Genomic DNA, 23,773 nt, shown 5'->3' on the forward strand with positions numbered 1-23,773 from the left:
CTCCTTCACCTTTCAACACAAGCCACAGTCTGTTTTGTTCTGCTTTGACACTTTTTCACTTACTATTCATTGAGCAATACATCAGTTGGTTTAAATAATACATCTTTCTGGGTCTAAAGATAAAACTGAAAAAGAATGAAGCAAATAATTTTCACCTTTACAGGTCTATGCTTGTGCATGAGCCAAGATGTAAAATACCCCTGAGATGACCCCATTTAAGATGCAGAAATCCTGAACTCAGCCTTTGAGCACTAGGACTGACTACAGACCTTGTACTATAGAGCTGAAAAAGAAAGCTTTGAGGACCGTGTGGAAATCTTGACAGAAATGTTGTTTTCACAACTAAAATGTATTAATCTTGGAAGCAAAAATTCACATCCTGGAAAAATGCTGAGTCCTGCTGAGCCACAGATCTTACTTTACCTTGAGATACTGGATGTCCTTGACAGAGGTTAGCTCTGGCAGCCCTGCAGTCAGCATCAGTGCAAAGAGGGTAATAAATAGGTTCCCGTGCTTGCGCAGGATCAGGTAGGCTTCCTCACAATACTGCCGGAACCTGCGTCCAGCCCAGGCACATGCAAAGAGCACAACATGGGAGAGCTTACACAGATGGAAATGCGTGCTAGCACTGCCAGAATTTGTTATCAAAGACAGACTGTAGGAACACAGTAACAGAAAGGATAGAGATGTCTGCAGAACCTCCAGTGCATTCTCACAAATACATCCCATGTCTCCCCAACAAGCCCTTGGTACAAAACATCACAAGCTGTTCTTCAGAAAGAACAAAAGTGCCAGAGGTCATGGCAGTGTCCCATCTCCCTGAGAACTTAAGTGAAATGCTCTGATGATCCTATCGGGTGGGCTACAGTGGAACAGCCAAAGCTCTGTTGCATTCCCTCTGCACCAATTCAGCCTTTCTCTAACCTCTGTCATCTCTAATTCCTTCCATGGTCAAAACTGAACCCACTGCCAGGGCTGGTGGATCACAAGCATGTGGCTCCTTATGCCCAAGCATCCAAGCAAGGCCAGAATGGAGCAGCACAATGAATGTGCCCTGATGGACAGGAAGGGCAGAAAGGGAGCCTGTTCCTAAAGGCAGTGCTGCATCTTGCTTGAACAAGAGTCTGGCAGCCCTGCCTGGAGCCTAGAGCTGCTGAAGGCAGAGCTGAGCCCAGCAGAACCTGCTACCTCCTGCTGTGGGAGATCAAAAGCAACTGCAGAGCTGCAGCTTCTGGTTCTGAAATAATCTGTGGACATTAGAGCTCAGGGAGAGCAGCAGATAGTCCTGAAAATGCGTGTTGGCACACTTCCACACAAGTGCAAATGAGCAAACCAACCCCAGATAGGTTCTGGTATCCTGGAAATTATCATCTCAATTACCAATAGATCAAAATAACACTCACCGGCCAAATTTTTCAGTGTTCCCTGTTTTTCCTTGTTGAATAACATGAATGAAATCATAGGTGAGTATGAAAGGTACCCGTTCCCTTTTAATTCCAAACTTGGACTTAAAGTTTCCAAGAATATGACCAAAATCTATGTGAAAGAGCTAAAAAAAAAAAAAAAAAACAAAAACCCAAAACAAGAGAAAATTAATTTCTGCAGCAAAATGTGTCACTTGTCTAATATTTCTACAGGATGCTGGTATCAAGAACAGTTAACTCCTAATGCAACTCTCTACAGCCTGTGCTTCCAACCCTTTGGGAGTATCTAATTCTAAAACATTTTAAGATTTAAAGTCAATGATAACATCCATGCTCTTATGAGTGACCACTGCAGCAAATCAATATGTGAAAGATTCTCTCAGGTCTAAGCTGCTGCTGCCATGAGACATCTTGTTGGCAGTATCAGACAAAAATGAGCCCAATGATGAGCCCACAAGGCTCAACATCATCATATCCAAGGCCTTCCTACACAAGGACAGAGCCAAAGGTAGCAGAGCTGAGTTAATCTGAAGGAGCCTATGGCCATTCCCCCTGTTAGAACCGAAGAGATAAGGGCATTCCAGCTTTCTTCCAGGAGGTACAAACTTAAAAGAATATTGCAAATATCTGTAAAACTCTCAATTTTATAACCCTTGCTAGTTTTCCAGGCAGAATAATTTCAGTTAAATCAGACAAGTTACAGTACAAAGTAACAATTAAGAAATTTATGTCTAAGAGCTCACCCAGGTTCTGAGTGCACAGCATGGTGCTGGTCCTGGGTTCCACACTGAGCATTTCTGCAGGGCTGAGTTGTAGAGACTCACTTCAGGGAAACCACACTGCTCCAAAATGCAATTCATGAATTTTTAAGGGCGGTCTTTTGTAAGATACTCTAAGACCACTTTTATTCAATAAATCTGAACCATTAAAAGGCTTCTTGGATATTCTGTAAAAACTCTACAGAACAGCCTCTCTCAGTACAGAATTGCTGATGGACCAGGCTTTGCTCTGCCCTTCCACCAGCATTGCATTCCCTTTCCTTGACGCTCTGCCCAACTCTCAGTGAACCCCAGACATCAGTTCTGACCATGTGCGGCTTTCATTTCACCAAGGCACTAAAGAAATTACAAGTTCTCAAGAGAACTCTTGTACACCAGAGATACCAAAGGCATTCTGCCTACGGAAGGGATTTTTACCTGCCCATTTTTCCTGACCATGATGTTGTCACTGTGTCTGTCACCAATTCCCAGTACATACGTAGCTACACAGTAGCCAGCACAAGACAGAGTAAATTCTTCAATGGCTCGATCCAAGTCCTCTCTGTAACCACGAAGAAAATTATATTAGTGCACACTGTTAGAATTCATGTCATGCCTTGGCCTCAAAAAGGATTTTTGCTTGTTTAAACCAGAAGCCCATTAGGATGCTGTAAAACCAGAATTATTTGAGAAACAAATACTGTAAAGGTAGCTATGGAGAATAAGCAATATGAAAGGCAACATCAAGGCTTGAAACTCATGTAGTTTTCTTGGGTTTGTGTTGCCAAATTTAATATAACTTACTCAACAGCACACAGCCAAAATGCTGCAAATGCTAGGCCCAAGGGCACCATGAATCTCAGTCAGAATTTGACACACTAGAAAAATAATTAGCAACAAACCACATCTTCCTCAACACTGAAAGAGAAACTTAAGAGGAATTTTGTAGCTTATAGTATAGCTGAGAGAATAACTGTAGAAATTACCCTAAATTGTATTCCTTCAGCCAGTTCAAGAGCGCGTCCTTGTTGAAGGCAGCAGCTGCAGCAACATTGCTGCTGTTTAACTGAATGTCAGCAATGGTTTCTGAACTAGAAACAGCCTCTATAAGGCCAGAGTGATCTCCAGTTGCTAAACAGCCATATGGCAATATCCTGAAACAAAACACAGAATCATGTTAGAACTTAAAACAGCAAAATGTTTCTTTAGTGTATTCATTTTTTGGAGAAGCTGAATACTCATTTGAACAGGAAACTCTCTAAGGTTAATATACAGGAATTGCTTGTAAAGGCAAAAGACCAGCAATACATTTAAAGCATTCATTTTTCCAATTATGTACATATATGCAAACAAAGGAGACATTTTAAAAAGCCAAATTTTTCCTTTTTACTGGAACCCTGTTTCTTGTAATTTCCCAGGATGAGCCGCAGAGGGAGCCCTGTGCCTGCATTTGTGAATTCCTGCCCAGACAGACACTGACCTGCTCCAGTTCTTTCCCGATAAATTATTGCTGGAAATGGAAAAGAGGATCTTATCCTTTTTCACTGTCTTCCTGCTTCAAATGAAAACGCTAGAAATCCTTCTAAATAGTAACATAAAGAATGCTTTCTGGCTTTTACTAAATTGAAGCATAGAAACCCAATGAAAAACAGGAATCTACCTCTTAACTTGCTTCGTATCTCAGAACACACCCGTGCATCTACATACTGTAGCCAGTGAAAATACCTCTTACCATCACTGCATTACAGTAAGACACAGTTAAAGACGTAAATTAAGGAGAGATGTGTCTAAATAGGTAAGTGTATTTTCTTCCAATACATTTCCTCACTCCACATGCTTAAAAAGCTAAACAGAATGGCAACATCCCATGAGATGGGAGCTCAGCATGTGCAATGGAAACTTACAGCAAACTTTTCAAAGTTTTCAAAGGCAATGCATCACAAATTGAGGTGTCTATTCTTGTGCCAGGCAGCTCAGGCCAAGAATATTATCCCAATTGTGGTCATGGTCCATGTATAAGGAAATGGATACCCACAAAAATCTACACTGCAGTACACAAGGTATAGACCAGCACTCGCTGACTTACAGAGCTGTATAAAACAATTGCAGGACATATTAAAAATTTATGTGTGTGCCTTCAGACATACATATATATATACACACACACGTATATACATATAAAATACTGCTGGTGAAGCTGTCATTAGTATTAATATATAAAACAGATATTAAGTTTGATTGCTACAAAGCATAACCACATCTCTTAACTGACACAGCCTATTATCCCAAGCCATGGAATAAAAATAAATAAAATTCCATACAAAATTAAACACAACTTTTTGGCCTTAGAGCTATCAGGGAATGGAGCAGTTTCTCCACCTAAGGGATAACACAACTGAAGTGGTGCAAGTTAACGATATAGTCTGGGATTCTTCCCTACTGGCAACAAAGTGAACTGAAACCCAGATTCAACAGGGTATTTCAAGAGTGCTCAACTTCAAAACAACAACAGAAGTGCAGGCTTGGAACGCTCTTCCCGTTTCTATTCTGATCCCTTCCTAGTCCCAGCCCCGGTCCCCGGAGCAGCGGCTCTCCCAAGGAGCAGGAGGGTGCCTGGAATTGCCGCACACCAGCGCCCACGGCACGAGGAAGCTCTGCCCATCCTTATCATGACACCGCAAATGGGAGCCAAATCTCGCCAGGTTAAAGTGCACGCTGGCCTCCTTCCATGGCATTTCAACCCACTCCTCTCGCAGCTGAACTGGGCAAACGGCCAACAACTTCCCCTTCAAAAGCAAGCAATGATGAAAGCCTTCAGCCCCTTGAGGGCTGTGTGCTTACAACTGGAGGAAAAAACATCCTTGTCAGAGAGACAGTTTGACAGGAGTCAAGTTAGGGACAAATCCTCTGGGCCCTTTCCATCTCATCCTGGTCCTTCTGACTTCAACATCTGTCAGCAGGATATGTTCCCTGCTTTTTAAAGCCAGCAAAAGCCATGGACAGATCAATGCTGAAATCCTGGGCAGGACAGAAAATTCTCTTCACTCATTTTAAACTGTTCTTTATTTCTAGTGTTTAATTCTCCAAAGCAGTGCCCTTCCAAACACACAAGAAATACTGGTAATTTATCAACACACTCTCTGTAACTTCAGGTCCAATAGTTTAAAAATGATGACATTCTTAAGAGTTGTAACAAATACATTTTTCAGTATGTGTGTGAACTCTGAATTCATTCATACACAGCCATATAACCTCAGATCTCACACATGTAAGGGTGATGAAAATGAAAACCTACTATAGACAGGCACTGAAAAAAGTGTTTTGGAGAATGTCCTGCATCTGGTCAAAAAAGTAACCAAGTCTTAAATACTTTAATGACAATTTGCCACAGCAAAGGTGACTTGACATAGATCAAACTCCTCAAACTCATGATTTTCTGTTGCTGTTACTTTACTCCTTTCTCCACTAACGCAACTTTGATGCTGTAACCCAGGTAAAGCAGCTCAAACACTTTCTGATGCAAGGTTTTTCCTGAGAGGTGCAGCACCACAGACCCCACAGCATCCTTGGGAAGACAGATGTTATGTTCCTCTGCTGTGACACGTATTTGTAATAGGCCATCTATTTCCTGCTCAATGTTCAGGTAAAAATTTGTCTTAGAAATTAAGGTGTGGGGATTAACTACATAATACACTTTTTGCTTTGGTCATTTCTCTCTGCTACTTGACTGATGTTTGAGGTGAACTGACCCACGGCAGACTCCTCTAAACGTCAGTGTTTGGGTGCTGGCCCTTGGTGCTCATGGCTGGCTCTGTTCTGGGAAGCAGATCCAACCTACACCCCAGGCTTTCCTCAGCTGTGCACATACAGGGAGAGCCCAGGATGAAGGACCTACAGGAGCACATGGTTCCATCCCCCTGCAGACACCCTCTGCCCTGTTTGTCACCCACATGACAAATTAGTTGACAGTTAAACAAACAAACAAACATTTCTCCTCCTTCAGCTTTCAAAATCAATATATATTTGGCGCTCCTCTCTAGAGCTGAGAAATCCCACTGGGAATATCGTGCTTGCTTTAGACACAGACTGAGCTAAGATTTCATTTTCAATCACTGCTAAAGAACTGAGTGTGGATTGCAGTGCAATTAGAAGGGAACTGATCCTGTCCCCAGCTCCTCAGCAGCAGTGCATTGGCTGCCATTTGATCCATGCCTCATGCAAGCTGTACAATCTGCTTGTGGCAAAACATGACTGATGGAGAGAGGCAACAGCAAGAACTTCTACCCTGACACTGCTGGCACAAGTGAGATGCCTTGCTTTTACCTGGGTGGAGTTACCAGGCTCTCTGTAGTGGAAAAAAGTTGAAAAGTGCAAAATCCATTGTGGATCCACAAATGGAAATAACTTCAGGGAAACTAAGGATGATACAGGGCAAGAAGCAAAGACTGCACTCATTGGTATGGGCATATGACACTTATTTTTCAGGAAAGCAGCTCTTTGACACTGCTTTTCCAGCAGAGACCATGCCTCTCACCCAAGCAAAAAGTAACCAGTGAGTCCTGACTCATGAACATGGCAGAGAACTCATCCCCACCACTGCTAGCTCATAGATTCTGGAGTTGTCTTTTCTTGAGAGATATACAGGCTATAAACATGGACATGACAAAGCCTCACCCTCATGGCTGTGCCCTCCTGCTCTGGGTGTTCAGAGTGCTGTTTTGTCCAATTCTGTTCCCAAGAAAGGTCATTTCAGAGCCTTCTCTTCGCAAGTGCCTGATTAATCTCTTTGACAGACATGGAATTGTAACCCTGCCTCAATCCCAGGATTTTATTTTATCATGGTAACTATGAGAGGATGAATGGAAGGAAGATGCTCCCAGTTAAGCAAATAAATGGAAGAGGCCAAATATAGAACTTCAATTCTCACTAGGAACTTCCCCTTTCTACTTTTTTCCTTCGCGGAGTTTTAAGAAAAATCTTGGACATCAGAGCTAATTTTTGGTTTTCCTTCGTTGCGTTTACAAAAAATGGCTTAGTCAGGAAAAGCATATTTGATGACTCTAATCACTATTCCTGTTTGCTAGGCACGGTGTGTGGCCCAGGCTGGAACCACAAACAGCTTCTGGGAAGGCAGCTACTAAAGAATGCCTCATCTGGGATTCCACAGCTGCCAGAGGCTGTCCTTGCCCCCAAATGCTGCATCAGTCTCCTCACAGACAATTTATAATGGCATAAATTACGTAAGGTTTCCTCAAGTCAGTGTTCAACTTCACACACACTCAACCACCTCATCGCAAATGTACATTTCCAGAAACAATTTGTAATTCATATTCCCACCTTTCCTTAAGCACTCAAAGTAACAAGTTGATATATTTACTTACCTGTGTTGATGTTACATGTCTTATGTAGTTCCCACTACTATGCTTGAACCATAAAAAATTTTTAAAGAGCTCCAAGAATCTAAATGAAGTATTTCAGTAATATTTAAATATAAGTACTTCTAGACTTGTAAACAACACTTAAAATTAAACAATGAGGATTACAGCTCTTGCACAGGCATACAAAATTTAATTTATGGCTAAAAATGCTTTATAATAATGACACACCCAGTACCTCCTTTAGGACTACCTTCCTAAAGTGCAACTAGAATTTGAGAATTGTATTACCTAAAACTGGTTCATAAATTTGGGTGGAAAAGGTTCCCATGTACTAGAGGGTTGTGCAATAACGCTGATACTGTTTCTCTTTGGAAAGCTCTAGTATTCCTTCAAAGATGTCATGTTTACCTTATGGAGCATATGAAGGTAAGAAAGCTGCTTTGCAAGAGACTTTGGAAGATACAAAGATATTTCTGGTTGGAAAAATGCATTCTAGCATTCCAACAGTGTTTTACCAACAAGAGAAAGTGACCTCAGAGCTGAAGATGTTCACAGTGGCTGGAAGTGCTGGTGTGAACAGCAATGAGAGCTCTGCTCACAGCAGGAAGGAAAGAAGGTAACGCTTCCCACACCCTGTTCACCTTGGCTGTGACAGCTGAAACCTCTAGGCACCCGGATAGATGTGTAGAAAGGGAACAGTAGGGAAGGTGCCTAAAAACAGGAAAGCTTTACTTCTAAAAGTAGCCCCTCCATCCAAACAAACCAGCCCTTGAGAGATCCTTACCGGAGATCCAGGCCAGCCTCTTTCCAAAGAACGTCCATCAAGCGCAGAATCTGGAGTGTCAACATGTCCTGTCGGAGATCTGCAATGAAAGGTGAAACCACTGCTTCAATTCCTCACAAACTTCCTCAAGTTTCCAAGGCCTTCAGAAAAAGGGATCTAAAAATACTCACCCAGCCTAAGGGTTAAAGTGGTATTAATCATAACTACACCATCCTGACTGGCAATGTCTGTGCTGTGAAACACAGTCAGAAGATGCCTAATTTGTTCACTGATGTCAGAGCAATCCATGTTTACATTATGGCAATACAGAATGATACAGCTTAAATGCAAGACTGAAGAAATGAAATGAAGAAAGAAAAGGAAAAATTTCAACTTTCTAGCATTGCTTACCATCACCATTTTTAAAAATGATCCCTACGAGATCTCCTCCAAACATCTTGTTGTTGTACACTATCCAGAGAGGCTTCATTTTAGAATCCATATATCTACACTTCTCAACACTAGAGGAAAACACAACAGAAGTTGTAGTCAAATAGGAATAATTCAACTGAAAAGATCTAAACATGGTTCGGAACATAAGAGAACATGTAGACTTCCAGTCTGGAAGTACTTAAATGCTCTCTCTGCTTTCATGCTGCTGCTGTGCCATGAGCACTCACCAAGCTATGAACACATTTGTTACATGTGGAATGTACTTGATATTGACTGGTGAATGTATCTCTATGTAAATCAAGCACCCTCATTTTCAGAGAAATTCGTTTTCTTTATATCCTTTCCCATCAATTTTTATACTTTATATTTAAGTGCTGTGAAAAGTTTTAGTGGCCTTTGTGCTTTTTGTTATAAACAGAAGCCAGGAATGCAGTCTAGTTCACTTTTAGGCTTACACTTAAATATATTTAGCCATGGTAATGCATTGACTAAGAGAGTATTAAGTTTCATGGTGGATCACAAAAATCTTCTAATTTAACTGATCTCTTAGCCTCAGGAAGATGCCCAGCAGACTCTGTCACTATAGGAAAAGTTCCCTGCGGCAGCACATGTGCTGAACAATGCAGCAAGAGGAAGTTCAGACACGGATGTGTTTCTGCTCTACTGTTTCCATGCAAAGCTACAGTGAAATTGTGCTCATTCTTCACTTACTGCAGTTCTGAAAGTATAACAGAAGGATTCAGAGGAGACTGGAGGTCAGAAAGGGCTTCTCTGTAAGCATTTTGTTTCAAACACGTATGCATTGCATCTTTTCCTTTTGCCTTGCTTTGCTTCATGGCATTCAGCTTAATTAGACTGTTTAAAGTCTTCATTTTATTGAGGGCTTCCACCTAAAAGAGATATGTTATCATTAAGAGTTATTGCTCAGAGGTAATATAATGCAAAATCCCTTTTCACAACAAAACCAGGTATTAAATAATTTTGCAGCTTTTTAAAAATGGAAATAATGGATGGAAATTAAGTCACTCATGTTTCAGAAATATCATTTTCATAATTAACAGAGACACTGATGAGATGAAAGCTCCTAAGCTTTAAGTCACTTTTAAAAGCATGACTTAAAATTTCAAAAAAAAAATGAATGAGGTATTTTAATGTATGACACATTAACACAAATTCTTTCTTCAAAGTACAGCTTTTAGTTCCCTATTTCAACAAAGCACATGAAAAAGGTGCCCCTAGGCATGTTGAAGGCAATAGAAATACTGATTATTTAGAGTTATATACTCTAATAAACTGAGACATTACTTGAGATGAGCTGTGGATGCAGATACTTCATTGTTCACATTAAGTTGCATCCAACAAGGCACGGCCATGTGACGACTTGCAGACAATTTTCACAGAGCAAAGTCTTACATGTTTGTCATTAAAATCCTGCTGAAGTCAGGCAGAAGACAGAAGCTGTAATTGACTAAGGTGTTCGAAATCATAGCATCTCAACTAAGCAAAAATCTTTACCTTAGAAATGTGTAAAAAGTCAAGGCAATTATTTGCAATAGTACAGGTGGGTTTAACACCTTTTCCCCCTCCTGTTTTGTAAAGTTTTTTACCGTTACAAAGTCTGTAAGGATTTTGGTGATGTAACTGATGATGTAAATGTTTAACACTGACAGAGCAAAGCCCTTTGGTACCAAACCTAGACAGCACATACAACAAATACAATTTCTACACCTAAGCAACTTTTTGACCAAATAGGTCTTACAACAATCAGCTGTGTTTGCACCAGCCTCAGTAACGTGCTGAGCAATACACAGATTCTCTAGCAAACAGCAGCAATGTAACAATTATGAAAGCTGTTTTCTATACAAGGAAGTTTCAGCCTAACTTACAAGGTGCTGAGTCAAAACTCACCCCTCCCACAGACTGAACCCTGTCAGGCAGGATGCTGTGGAAATTGTATGGAGTTTGATTATAAAACTGGGCAGTGGAGAGCTGCCAGGTCAGCCATCTGTCAAAACCAAAAACGCTCTGCTTTTCCACTATTCTAGGAGCTGTACAAACATCAGTGACAAGGGAACAAAATGGAACCTGTGCTGTACAAACAGGAACTTTTTGAAGTATTTCTACTTTGAATTTCTTCCGTGTTTGCACAGTTGGGAATTTTTTTGCCCCTTCTTTGATTGTACTGACATTTGCTTCCTGTAAAGTGCACAAAAACTTTACTGACCTTACATCTATTGCTTAAAGCATTTCACCACCTACTCTTTTCATGATTTTGACAATGCTAACAAGCATACATGGAAGAGATAGTCTTTTCCATGTCCTGTGAGCTGCAGCAATAAAGAGCACAACAGAACATCCCTGTTCCACGTGCTCCCAAAGCACAGTTCCAACGCAGACATACACCATCATCAGTTAGTCATCCACTGAGTGAATCTCTGTGGCCTGATACAGTAAATACTTTAACTCCAAAGAGAGACCATTTTTCAAATATTTTTATGATCACAATCTAAATTAACTCACTAAAACTGCATTAGAGACTTCATGATTTGTGAGTGTCTCTTAATGATCTGCTGATACAATTATTAGTGCTTTTAAAAGCAAACCTCTCATGCTTACTAGGGCATTTAAAAGCAAACATATCTCTCCTTTGTTCTCTCTTTTTTTGCATGTGCGTGTAAATGACAGACCTATATTAACACTAAAATGAGTATTTGGGTGATTTGCAACACCTTTTAGCAAAAGCCAAAGCCACAGGAAGTAGTCCTGGAGTAATCTAGGTAAAATTTAGAACAAGCTACCCTTATTGGGGAGAAAACTTCAAATGCACAGAAGCCGTTCTTCAGTTAATCCAGAGAGTCTCTGTTGTATCCAGAATACACACACACACACCGGAAGGTGTCTCATGTTTCAGAACACTGTAAAACCAGCTCTCTGAGGCCCCACAGCACTGGCTGCCTTCTGGGCCATAGAGGCTGCTCCATCATTCAGCCCTTTTAATTCCCTGTGTCACTCATGCCTCCTCCTCCTCACTGCCCAACTTTGTCAAGGTAGCCAATGCACCCCCGCAGGAGCAATGGAATAAGGATGGGAGTTACAGGCTTGGATAGGTCAGGATGACAGGAAAGGGAAGTCCCTACCTGTTTAGCCAGCACCTTCATATGAGCCACACTTCCCCTGCAATAAGCTTCCAATATCAAACCGAACTGCACGGACACGGCGGGGATGTGAACCTCTGACCTGCAAGGGGAAAAGCTTCTCATCAGACCACAGCACTTACAGAACTGCGTTGTTCCAGTCATTAAAAAAAACAAAACAACAGATCTCCTGAGAAATGCTAGAACCCTTCTGTGCTGAAGATGACGAGAACAGGCCAGTTTTGATGCAGGACCCTTGTTTCAAGGCCCAGGACTGCTCTGGAGGCAGCAGTGTTCATGCCAAGAGGTAGTGACTGAATACCTGCTTCAGAATCCCCTTTTATTCAGAGCAGCACTGAGAAGTCACTGAAGGGCTGATGTTAAACCACATGCTCTCCAATCTTTGTAAGGGAAAAACTCAATTTGCTTGAAGGAGAACACTTTGAAACAAACCACTGAACTTTACATCAGAGCTAATTACCCTCCAAAACATTTTCATGTAACACTTGCTCTTTTTAGCTAGAAATATTAAAATTAATTGTGCTCTAAAGACAGAATCAACCTATTTCAGTCCATTCTGCAAGGCTTCTGCCATTTATGAAACTGCTCATCAAAAGTAGCAAGAACACACAGAACAGCTTTTATTTTCTGTTAGACTTGCAACAATAATAATTTTTTCCCAACTGTGAGGTATAAATATTGTGATTTTACTGCACCCACAACCAAAACAAACACTAGGGGTATTTACAAACCTAACTCATCAGGTAGTCAGAGCTGAATGCAGTTCGGAATACTTTCATCAAAGGGTACATTACAGACCACTCTAATTTATTTTTAATGAGAGGTTTGATTTATAGATGCCAAAGATAAAGAAACAGAGGAGTTGTGGGGCACTATGATAATGGCTCATCTAGAAAAATCCTCAAGAAATCATATTTGAAAGTCCAATCAGGCTCAATAGTTTCAGAAAGACAAAAGGGAAAAACTCCTACCTCAGGTGCCAGAACAACATCTGTCCTATTCTCCTATTGCCAAGTGCTCTTTCCAGAAGAAACCTGGAAAGTGCACAATCCAGAAAAGGCTCATACTTCAGGACTTGCACAAGCTGGAGAAGATACTGAGAGAGCTCTTCATCACTAGAATGAGGTACATAAAAGCAGTTAGTAAGAGAGCAGCCAGATTAGTGATACTCCAGAAATTCAGGTGCATATGACAAACCCAACAATGACAGGATTTGGTTCAATAGCAAGAGTGTCTCCCAATTTTTCCATCATACAGAGAAGGACAACACATGACTTAGTGCAACTGCCAGATGGAAATAATTCCAGATGTATTCTTAGGATAGCCCAGCAGCTAAATTCCTTGCTTGGATTTGAAAGAAGTCAAACTAATTTATTTTTTTTACCCCAGAAGTCCATCCTTGACCATTAAAAATTAATCACTAAACTATTCACCAAAGAGAATTCAGAACTCAAGGACAGGAAATATGCAGTAATGATAATGTTACACAAGTCTTGCCCTAGGTTACTGTGGAGAGCAAATGAAATGCAGTAAGGGAAGAACTGCAGAGAACGAAGGCTTCTGTAAATCAAAACCAAATCAGTAATTCTCTCATTATTTATTACATGCTGCAGCTTACATTCCTATTAAATGATACAGCCAATCCCTGCCACAGAGTGGAAGTGGCTGGGTGTCAGGTTTTACAGTATTTGACTATAGGAATACTTCTCCCTTCGTTATTAAAATGTTTCTCTCACAGTTTCTCATTCTCCTTTGCCCAAGAAAGGGATGAACACCCAATCCTTTCTGGGACAAAGGTGCACTGGTGTTCTCCTTGCAACATGGAAAATAATCATCATTTTCTACAAGGTGTCAGAATAAGGTGGTTTTATTTAGCTGCCAATAAGCCTATCTAGAAATTTGACTGCTTGATTTGGTCACCTATTCATGGCAGACAGTGTGTTTAGATCTTTCCTCTTGGGGCTGTTTTATCCTGTGAACAAAGAGAATGCAGTTTTGTGCCCCAGAAACCCTTACCTACCTCATCTGTCTCAAACAACCCACTGCATATTCTCTGACATACTGGTCAGGGTAATTGAAATCCAGCAGCTCCAAAGCCTCTCTGGGCAGCAGCTTGGGCCAGATCTGCAGGAGAGCCTGAAGCTGTTACAAAAAGAAGGTGACAGGTAAGGACACAGGTGGGTCTCACTGCCCATAAAGGCACTCAAATCAACAGAAGATGGTGACCAGCTACCATGAGGGGGTGAGTAGAAAGGAGAGAAATAATTTGGGGTAACTGGGCCCACTTCTGATTAGGTTTCTCACTCTTTAAAATGATGCAGATTATTTTTAGTCTGAAAAACCTGTTTCTTCACACACAATGCACAGTAAACAAAAATTAAGTACCAGATATGTATGGTTTAAAACCAGACATTCAATAAAAATAAGATGTCTTGTAAGTGCTCTCATAAATATATAGCCATTTTGGTATCAGTTGAAGTTTTCTACTAAGGATAAAAAAAATGTTTTTGTTGAGAGAGATCTTTCTTTACTAAAATTATTTGTCCACCTCAACTGATGGAGCCTTTTTGCACATTCACTGTGAATAGTAATGAGCTTAAATTGTGGAAAAAAAAAATTCAGGTTAGATACTAAAACAAATAAAGAATCCCTATATTGATGACAGTAATGTGCTGGAAAAAATTACGGAATACAGTGATGCATCATTTTGGACAACCAAAGGAGCAACATTTAGAGGTCTCACAAAATAAACTGGTTTTATTGCATTGTTATGAAGCTCACAGCTACCTGCTGTGAGTGTTTTTAATAATATGTATAGAGTTGTATCACTGAAACAGTGCACTATGACTTCAAATAAACACTTTTAATATGCGTTTTATTAATATAAATGCAGTGTATCAACAGCACAAGATTTTTCTTTCTGTAGGAACAAGTCATAACTCATGATAATAATACCCTTTCCTACAAATTAGATAACACAGATTATTTCATATTTAAATAGCAACTTACAAAATCTGAATAATTAAGATCTTTATTCCCCTGATTTCATAATGACTTTACAACAGTGAAAAACCTGTATGTCTACTTTATGTCACACATCAACTCATGCTTCCAGTTCAAGTATGACAAACATGAGTTCACATTCTCAGCCCACATTTAACAGGCATGTTCATAACACTATTTATACACCTTGGGGCCAGATTCTGAATTGATTCATCAATTTTGTGAAATCCAGAAGACAAGAAATGGGCAGACATAAATCACAGTACAAAGCCAGTGGCTGTGCTGCAACTCCAGAAGTGGAGGAAAGGATCAACTAAACTGATTCCATGGACAGAGAGAGGTATGAACAATTCATAATGATATAAAGTAAAACTACAGGTGTTCTAAACATAGATATCACATTCCCACAGAAAAATACACTCAAAAATACACTCCAAAATCTGTTAACCCAGCAAGGGTCAATGATGCCAGTCCTGATGTCAAGGACTGCAGCCACCAACATTTTCACAGCAGGAACACTGGCACTGAAACTCTGCAAGAAATACTAAGATCACACACTTAATACACAAGGCAGACACTGAAAATGCAAACAGCAGCTCTGCTTGTCAGACACAGTCACAGACTCCCAAAAAAGACTATCAGAATTTCTACAAAATCTACTTTAAATCAGGTGCAGAAATCAGCAAAAATATAAAAACATTTTGTTAGTACTGAATGATTGAAATGAATGGAGAACCCGAAATAGTCTGAAAAGATGAGCTCAAGTGGCCCCACATGCCTCATATATCAGGCAATGAAAGTCATGGTCCACAGCATGTACATTTACTGGGAAGATGATTTGAAAATACAGAGCTCCTCCCTTTGCTGAAATTATTGCAGAGGTGGTTACGATGAGAATGAACAATGCATGTTTCAGAGAAAACTCAAATTCGGCCTTGGTGTATCAATATTTTCTTCTAAGAAATAACCACAATTTCTTCCCTAACAAGACAGGTTTACTATATGAGACAATACAATTAAGCACAGGCCAGTATTTTTATTCCAGTTATTTCAAGTATTTCAGTTGTCCTTTCTCTACTTCTCATTAATTATGGTGTCACTTCACTGAAAGCAAGTGGATTTTTTAAAAATTTCTTTTAATTTTTTTTTATAATTTTGCTCTGAGAATAAATACTGCCTGTGAATTCTCCTAACAAGTTCTGCCACCCTGCTACTGTGCTGAGCAGGGAGGTTATGGCAGCAGTAAGGACAATTCCTTCTGTTCAACCATTTTACTAGAATCCTGCATATCCAACAAGAGCTTGGATGAGATCTGCATGGTAAATAATTCAAGAAAGCTGCTTGAATCCACTGGACATAACTTCATGGACCACTGAACTAACAGATTAAAGACAGCCTACAATCAAATACGAGAGTCTATTTCTAAAAGAGCCTTACTATTTTTAAGCTGCATTAATAAAAACAGGAGTATAGTTATTAGGTCCATTTGCTTACAAACAGCTGGTATTTGATTGCTTTTTCTTATAAACAGCTGGTGTTTGATTGCTTCTTTGGGTTTTGTTGTTTTGTTGTATTGTGTTTGGGGTTTTTTAAACTTTTTGCTAGAAGTGTCAAGACTTTTACTGAAATACATCTAAAAATGGGCATTAAAACAACTTCTGGTACAACAGTGTGCACATTGTAGCAGACAACTACAGCTAGTACAACAAATACTTAATTTTAATGGGAAGTAAATTATGAGTTCTGTTAATTTTGGAATTCCTAAAATTCATGAGGCTGTCTTGCCTTACCTGAAAAGGTAAATCATTAGGAGTACTTACATGTCTACATACTACAGAAATATTCAGTATGTTTAAGGGAAGATCTCATTTTTCAGAGACTCTCCTTGCTGCCAAAACCAATATTATAAACTGCACTACTGTCTATAGATAAGCAAACGTAAATACTATATTCCTTCCAGAAAATACACAGTAACAAGACAACAACATATCTTCAGCCATCTGTTTAAATAAAAAGATTTATGCATATATAATATTTAATGTTCCCAAATTTAAAGGACTTTGAACTGTCAGCTAATATCCATACTCCAAATAACTTTTCAAAACTGCCACCAAGGGCCCTATTTCAAAGCCCCAGCACTCAGAATGCCTTTTCCTTCACATATTTTACAGAGCAAAGAGGTACCTGCTTATATTTCTACAGTTCTGATTTCCAGAAGACTTTTAATAATGAACAATAAATTCAGAAGCACGTAATGGAATTACTAAGGAACAGGATCTTGCACATGAAAGAATACAAGTGAGCAAGGAATGTTCCATTTTATTAGTGTAACATTCATGGCATGGACAAGGAGCTAGGATGAAATTCCATTCATTTTTAGAGGTTCACAGAACATATACATCTAGCTGGTAGGAAGGATGTTGCAGAAAATGAACTCTGCTGGAGCAAACTAAGATTCTGACTGACTAGATAATCACAAAAATCACACGATGGATAGACAGAAGGTGAATTTTCATGGAGTGGCTTCCTTTTCTTCCAAGAACATGTAGCTTGTAACAGGTGAAGATCAGAATACTAAGGCACAATAGAATTTTATATCATCAATCATAACCTTTCACAGCAAATGCTTTTTAGCTCTAAGTTTATAAGAAATGAAAAAAGTTAGTTTAAAATTTTTAAAATGAGACTCAGGGCAAGACATAAATATTATCTCAGTGTAGTGGTCTGCAAGAAGCTGAGCATCATTTAAACCTGAATTCTGTCAGGAAGACCAAAACAACACCTGGGTTCATCCCTTGCAGTGAGTGCTGTGCTTGTTAACTTTGGCCAGACTTTTTAGTTTGGCCCAAACTTCTCTGTACACAATCTGACTGAAACATTTCAATACCAATCCAGAAACCTGTTATTTTATTACTTTTAAATCAGTCTATCAAGCAGGGATGGTCTTACTATGAGCTCATATAATTTTTCCTGAATTAAAGTTCAACCTATTCCTAAAAAGTGTCCCAAAAGTTGGATTCTATTTGGGTAAATACAGCAGCAAAAGGTTATTTCATTACACCAACTTCTTTACAGTGTAGTGAAATAACCTTGTGCATCATTTGCTGTACAGCAAACAAATGAAACAATTTTACTGAAAATGCACCTTATATCACAGCACCAGCCTCACTTCCTTAAAAGTTACTTTAAAGAGACTCTATTTGGTTAAACAGCCACAGGATGAGAATGATGTGCTTCCTAGCACTGGTGGGTATCACATCTCTTTGAAAAACCATCTGTCTGCCTCAATGAGGTTTAATTACTCAGTCTGAGACGTGGCTTTTATAGTGTTTGAGCAGCTTAATTTTCACAAGAAGTTTTATTTCAGATCTTGATTTACAAACCTTTTTTTTAGAATAGCCTTGCTGTGAGGGTGGTCGAACACTGGACTTTGTTGCCCAGAGACTGTGGAGATACTCCCATCTCAGCTGGACACAGCCCAGCTCAGGCTGACTGTGCTCAAGCACAGGGCTACACTGGAAGAGTCTGTGAAATTCTTGCTTTTAAGATCAAATTTGAGCACGAGATTTTTAAATTAGTCTGTATAAATATCCACTGTGCTTTTCTCATCATTCAGAGGACCTCTGAATTGCATTTTGGTCCTGGTTTTTGGGGTTTTTTTTGAGAGAGTAAGCTCTTCTTTACGTGTCCAGGCCACAGAAGTCAGACACTAAACTCCAGTTTACACAACAGCACCACTTCAAACTGGTTACACTTGGGAAAGAAATCCTATTTACTGATGATTTAAATCAAGCATTTTTCCCCACCATCATTGTCTTTTCCCTTACCTGAGCAACGTCTTCAAGTTTGTTCCACTTTAAAGAGAGCAGCAGTTTTGGCAATGATTGTGGGAAATTTTCTCGACAGTCATAGCGCAAAGTCCAAATGAGATCCATTTCATTTTCACAAAGCTGGGATAAAGGATCTCTTTCCATTATATCTTTTAGCACAACATAAAACTTCTTACCACCTCGACCCTAGGAAATGAGAAATGTATAATGTTGTAATAAATTCAGTAGGATTCTTGTATGGTAGCTCCAATACCAGCCACCATATAGCAGAAAGAACATCAGAAAAAAACTCATGAAACACAGGGAAATTACTACTGTGCTTTTCTTTCAGATTCCTTACTGTAGGCACTGTAAGTAACAGATTCCAAATTCAGTGTGCAGAACTTTCTGAAAAAATAACTAAACTTTAGAGTTAAGAACACTAGATGGCAATATTTCTGTTTTCCAACTCCAAGATGGAGCACTTTCATTTAGGATGCATATATTTTCTTGTGTTTTTCAAATGAGCAAATCTAAATACATGTATAATTATTTCTTTTAATTAGAAACAAAAAAATACTTTTGCAACCATCAAAAGAAAACACATTTGCCAAGTAGACAGACACTTATTTTGGTCTTCTAGTCCTAAATTGTTTTCCAGATCGAACGTAAATCTTAGCTGTGTTTCAAATCCAGAGTATGTAAAGCTTTTTGAAAAAATATTGGAAAAAGCAGATATATATCTGAATTTTAAAGCAGCTCATCAAAGTGAATTATATAAGAAAACAGAGCCAGTAGAATTGCTATTTGAGCAGTTGACTTATTTATTTCTAGATTGATGCAGAAGATAAGAACCAAAAAACGACACAAAAATAATTTTTAAATAGTCTGTAGATGATGCTCACCGCCATTGCAGCATTGTCACTGTTTCTTGCAATCTCAGCTGCCTTTTCAAGTATCTGCAAGAAGTTGGTTTTAAATACATTAGATTTAAACCCAAATCTGACTGCATTGAAAGAATAAGCATTACAGAAATGAGGCAGATAAGGAAATTTTTCTCTCTTTTAGACAGTTTTGTGTATTCAGTGGTATAACACGGACTTCTGTGCTGTGTCCCTTTTCTCATCTACAGGACTAGGGAGATCAGGAGTAGCAGTGCTCATGATGACCTCAATTATTTCCTTTTTCCTCACTTCTGGGCTAAATTAAACAGTCTTTCTGATGACAGCTTGCTTTCTGTTTCTGCATTTCCTCCTTATTTTTTGCCACAGCAAACCAATTCCTCAACTCTAAGTTATCCTTTGCTTTCTGACCTCTACTTGCGCAGTTTTCAAGGGCACTGTTTCCATGCTCACAGATCCATACTTCTAGCCCTCAATTCCAGTAAGAATCCACAAGCCCAGTCCTTTCACCATGTTCTCAGATTGCCCATATGATCTCAATCAGTGTGTCCAGGTACTTCTCTAGATCTTAGATCTTCCTTCCTTTTTTTCCCTTTTGAACATTTTACTTGGTTTTGGAAGTCCATGCAATAACCCATAATGGAGAATTAAGTCTAGAAGTAAATGCAGTTCTTCAAAGTGCATTCTGCACATTACTACAACCAAGCCAGGTGTTACAACGGTGCCTGCCTGGGCCAATTGGCCCAGCTGAATTGGTCAGGTATGTCTATCTACAGCTGTCAGATGCTGCCGCTTTGAGGAACAAATCATAAAATAAAATCTCAATAAAGAAAAACGTCTAAGGAACTACACCACCTCCTTTTCCTGAGAGCTCTCCCTCTCCCATTACCCAGGAATACAACAGCACCCCCAGGTCCAGCAAGACTTGTGTTCTCTTTATTCAGACAATATGAGAAACAACAAAAGACTACAATTATCAGAGCATAAATACCCAGCAGCTAAAATCCTTAGAAAGGTATCCTAACTTGTTTTATTTCTTTTTTCTGTATGAAACTCTCATTAATATCATGTATTACATCTACTACTTGGCCACAAAGCTTATTTACTTATTGTGTGTGAAAACATGCATAAACAAAACCACAGTGTCCCAATTCTATGTTTGATTCTTGCCTCCCCGTGCTTTTCAGAGTTACTCTGTCTGCAAATAAACTTTCAAAGTCTTTGCAAGTCCAGCTTTGTTCAGGTGAACCCTGAGCCCCACGATGTGCCTGCAGCACTGGCCATGGACCAGGCCAACACATGGCTCCTGTCTCAGACAGTTTCTTATCCATGGTCTAGGCACTTTTGCTCCCTCAGCCCCAAATAGCTCCTTGCTGTGCAAGCAGGTTGATGATATGATCAAAAAGATTCATCTATTTTAGCACATTATGTTTCTTAAAAACAAAAATCTGGCATCTCATTCTTTGTTTTCTTGGCAGAAACAAGCCAACACTGGGAAAATGAAGAGCAGCCATAGAGCAAGCAAGTCTCAGCTGGACCATTGTGAGAGACAGATCCTCAGCTGATGCAATTCAAGCAGCTACAGCGTCACTCCTCATTCAATAGAACCTTCAGCAAGAGAATTTTTAGGAGAGTGAGTCGAATGAAATTAAAAGTTACAAGGGATGAAGACCATTAGACACTACCTTAATGTCACTACACCGTCTGTCTCACTCAGTAAATCTATTTGCTGCATTCTATTGGCTGCATTCAGTCCACGGTTTTAACTTACTGAGAACTTGGTATTGCAGGGACAAATAAAGGAAACACCAGAGATAGAACAAATATGTGATTACTAAAGAAACACACTTTTACTTAGCCTGTCTGTAATATGTACAGCAAATTTTTTCTTTAGAAATTAAAAACATATAAGTGCAATGAGCAAAAACTTAAAGCATTACAAATAAAGCAATACCAAAACTGACTAAAATATGTTCACTATAAAGTGTTAACTGGTCATCCTTAAATAAGGCAGCAATTGGGCAGTACTGGTTTAGCTCTTGCTGCATTTCCAGTGCTGTTTTAATAAAAGAAAAAGTACTGTGCTGACAAGGAATGGGAAACACTATCAACACAAACTCAAACAAAAAGCCCCCTATTTTGTTATTCAATTTCGTTTTTATGAACATTAAACCCCAAATCTGCCTTTGATCAAGATGATAAAACTTGGTAATTTCAGTCTTTTTGTTCATCCCCCCCCCAAAAAATTGCAGACTAATGTGCATATGATTTAAGCCTTCCTTTTACAATGCACCATTAGCAGTCTGTTTTAAGACTTATTTTATTGCTTGTTTCCTGGTCTTAGCTTTTTCTGCTGGTTTCTGAACAACTTTCCATCTATCCTTCACACTACAGACATAACCATGTGTATTCCAAATATACACTTCCTTTCTAGACAGATTCTTGTCTTCTTCTGTAGAAGACTGCAGGGCAACTTCAGTGGATTCAGTCCAAGAGCTGACCTTCAGAAATCCCTTTGCACACAGTATTAAGAGTCCATTTATCCTCTAAAGGACTTGAGCTCATAGGGCAGTGTCCCAAAGAGTGGGTAACACACATTTGTACCAAGAAAGAACAGATCTTTATAGATCACAGGCAAGCACAGTTTGAAGGTTTCCAGAATAGCAGATAAATTTAGCTTTTTCTAAGATCATTCATATGGGAAACTGATTTGCTTTTGACCTTCAAGAGACCATGTACAGACCACTTTTAAAAGTGTACATCTTCAAAATAGACCCTGAAGTCAAGCACCGCCACTCACACGGTGCAAGTTTAACAAACTGCAGTATGGTGACTAACAGGCAGGAAAAGGGGAATTCACTGGGAAAGGCAGTGTTGAAAGGAAAGAAGAAACAGCTATTTCCACATAAGCATTCATGACTGCTCTTTAGGTCACACCTTACCTTATCAAAGGGAGGGTAATTAATAGGCTGTTTTGAATATTCCTGAAATCTAATGTGCAAAGCTGTTGCATTTTCAGTGTAAGGGTTAGTCTGGACTGTACCCATGGGATTCAACATTTCTTCAAGTTCATCTGAGACACAGACAGAACAGTTACTATTACAGGCCAGGCAGGCATTAAAATTTTAGAAATCTGAAAGGCAAAGATGCAGTAAGAAATCACTTACTTGTAAAATGAACAGAGCACATTTTGCTGCACAGCACTTTTAGCACAATGCTCTGTATTTCCAGCATAAACCGCCTCCTACACTCCCAAATGTTGGATTATCACCCAATGAGAAACTGATTTTCTTAAGTAAACATAACAGTCAAGGGAAGCTGAGCTATCCCTACACTGAAACAAATCCCAGTAAGATCTGCAGCTTCTGCAAAGCAGGACACACCCTCAGGCTGGTACAGGTTTCCTCAGGATGGGATGAGGAGTGACATGGAGGCTCCAGACACTCTCACTAATTGATATCAGTATCAGGGAAGAAGACAAAAATCTAATTCACAATTCTTGCTGATGCAAATGTTATCACTTACATTATAACTGATCAATTTAATTTGGGGTGCATAGCAGAGGGACCAAATGAAACCTAAACTGCACCTTAAAAGCAAGTAACACTAGATATAAACATGCAATTTATTTTATGTGGTTTTTCTTCCACAACAGATGAAATTTTTAGAACACTACTTCCAAGCAGACTCTTGCTCTTCCTCTTTCCTGACAAAGAATACTTTCAGGAAAGAGATTAAAATGTTATCTATTTATCCACATTAAAAATATAAGTAATGAAGAGATTATTACAGGAGAATTGAACATGCATACAGTAAATGTTCTGCTATTGGATCCCCCACTCTCCCATACTTAAAGTCCAAATCTGAAAAGCTAGGGTTTACCAGGAAATGATGACCAGCTGTGCAGTACCAGTTCTCCGTTCTTCAAGTGTCCTTTATAATCAAACACCATGGTATTTACCCAGGCTACAGGATAATGCTGTCAAAGGAAAGAATTTTTACATGGAAACTAAGATGCCAGCAAATATTACTACACAGAAAACACTACAATATACATAAAATTGAGAGGGTGGCTTGGGTTTTTTTTTCAAATGGTGATACCTTTCAGAAAAGCAACTAAACACTGAG

The 23,773-nt window shown here is 39.3% G+C and overlaps 1 protein-coding gene across 11 annotated transcripts in view; it reads right to left on the reverse strand.

The window, feature by feature from the left end:
• PIK3CB (phosphatidylinositol-4,5-bisphosphate 3-kinase catalytic subunit beta) overlaps window positions 1–23,773 on the reverse strand; it is a 99,441-nt gene that overhangs the window by 1,711 nt on the left and 73,957 nt on the right. For 10 of the 11 annotated variants that reach the window (XM_042042709.1, XM_042042703.1, XM_042042701.1 and 7 more), the window contains 14 exons: window positions 23,528–23,624; window positions 22,588–22,718; window positions 19,649–19,702; window positions 18,762–18,950; window positions 13,952–14,073; window positions 12,903–13,046; window positions 11,914–12,013; window positions 9,488–9,666; window positions 8,735–8,844; window positions 8,345–8,423; window positions 3,169–3,336; window positions 2,621–2,744; window positions 1,404–1,549; window positions 424–556 (listed from right to left, as the gene is read on the reverse strand). In XM_042042709.1, the coding sequence (XP_041898643.1) occupies window positions 424–556; window positions 1,404–1,549; window positions 2,621–2,744; window positions 3,169–3,336; window positions 8,345–8,423; window positions 8,735–8,844; window positions 9,488–9,666; window positions 11,914–12,013; window positions 12,903–13,046; window positions 13,952–14,073; window positions 18,762–18,950; window positions 19,649–19,702; window positions 22,588–22,718; window positions 23,528–23,624 (1,776 nt within the window). Of the gene's footprint in view, window positions 1–423; window positions 557–1,403; window positions 1,550–2,620; window positions 2,745–3,168; window positions 3,337–8,344; window positions 8,424–8,734; window positions 8,845–9,487; window positions 9,667–11,913; window positions 12,014–12,902; window positions 13,047–13,951; window positions 14,074–18,761; window positions 18,951–19,648; window positions 19,703–22,587; window positions 22,779–23,527; window positions 23,625–23,773 lie in introns of those variants that run through there. The other variant, XM_042042711.1, reaches the window with a different exon arrangement.

Source organism: Corvus kubaryi, unplaced genomic scaffold (assembly GCF_017639235.1).
Source record: "Corvus kubaryi isolate FWS band 111438036 unplaced genomic scaffold, C.kubaryi_AGA036_p1.0 37397, whole genome shotgun sequence".
Lineage (NCBI taxonomy): Eukaryota > Metazoa > Chordata > Aves > Passeriformes > Corvidae > Corvus > Corvus kubaryi.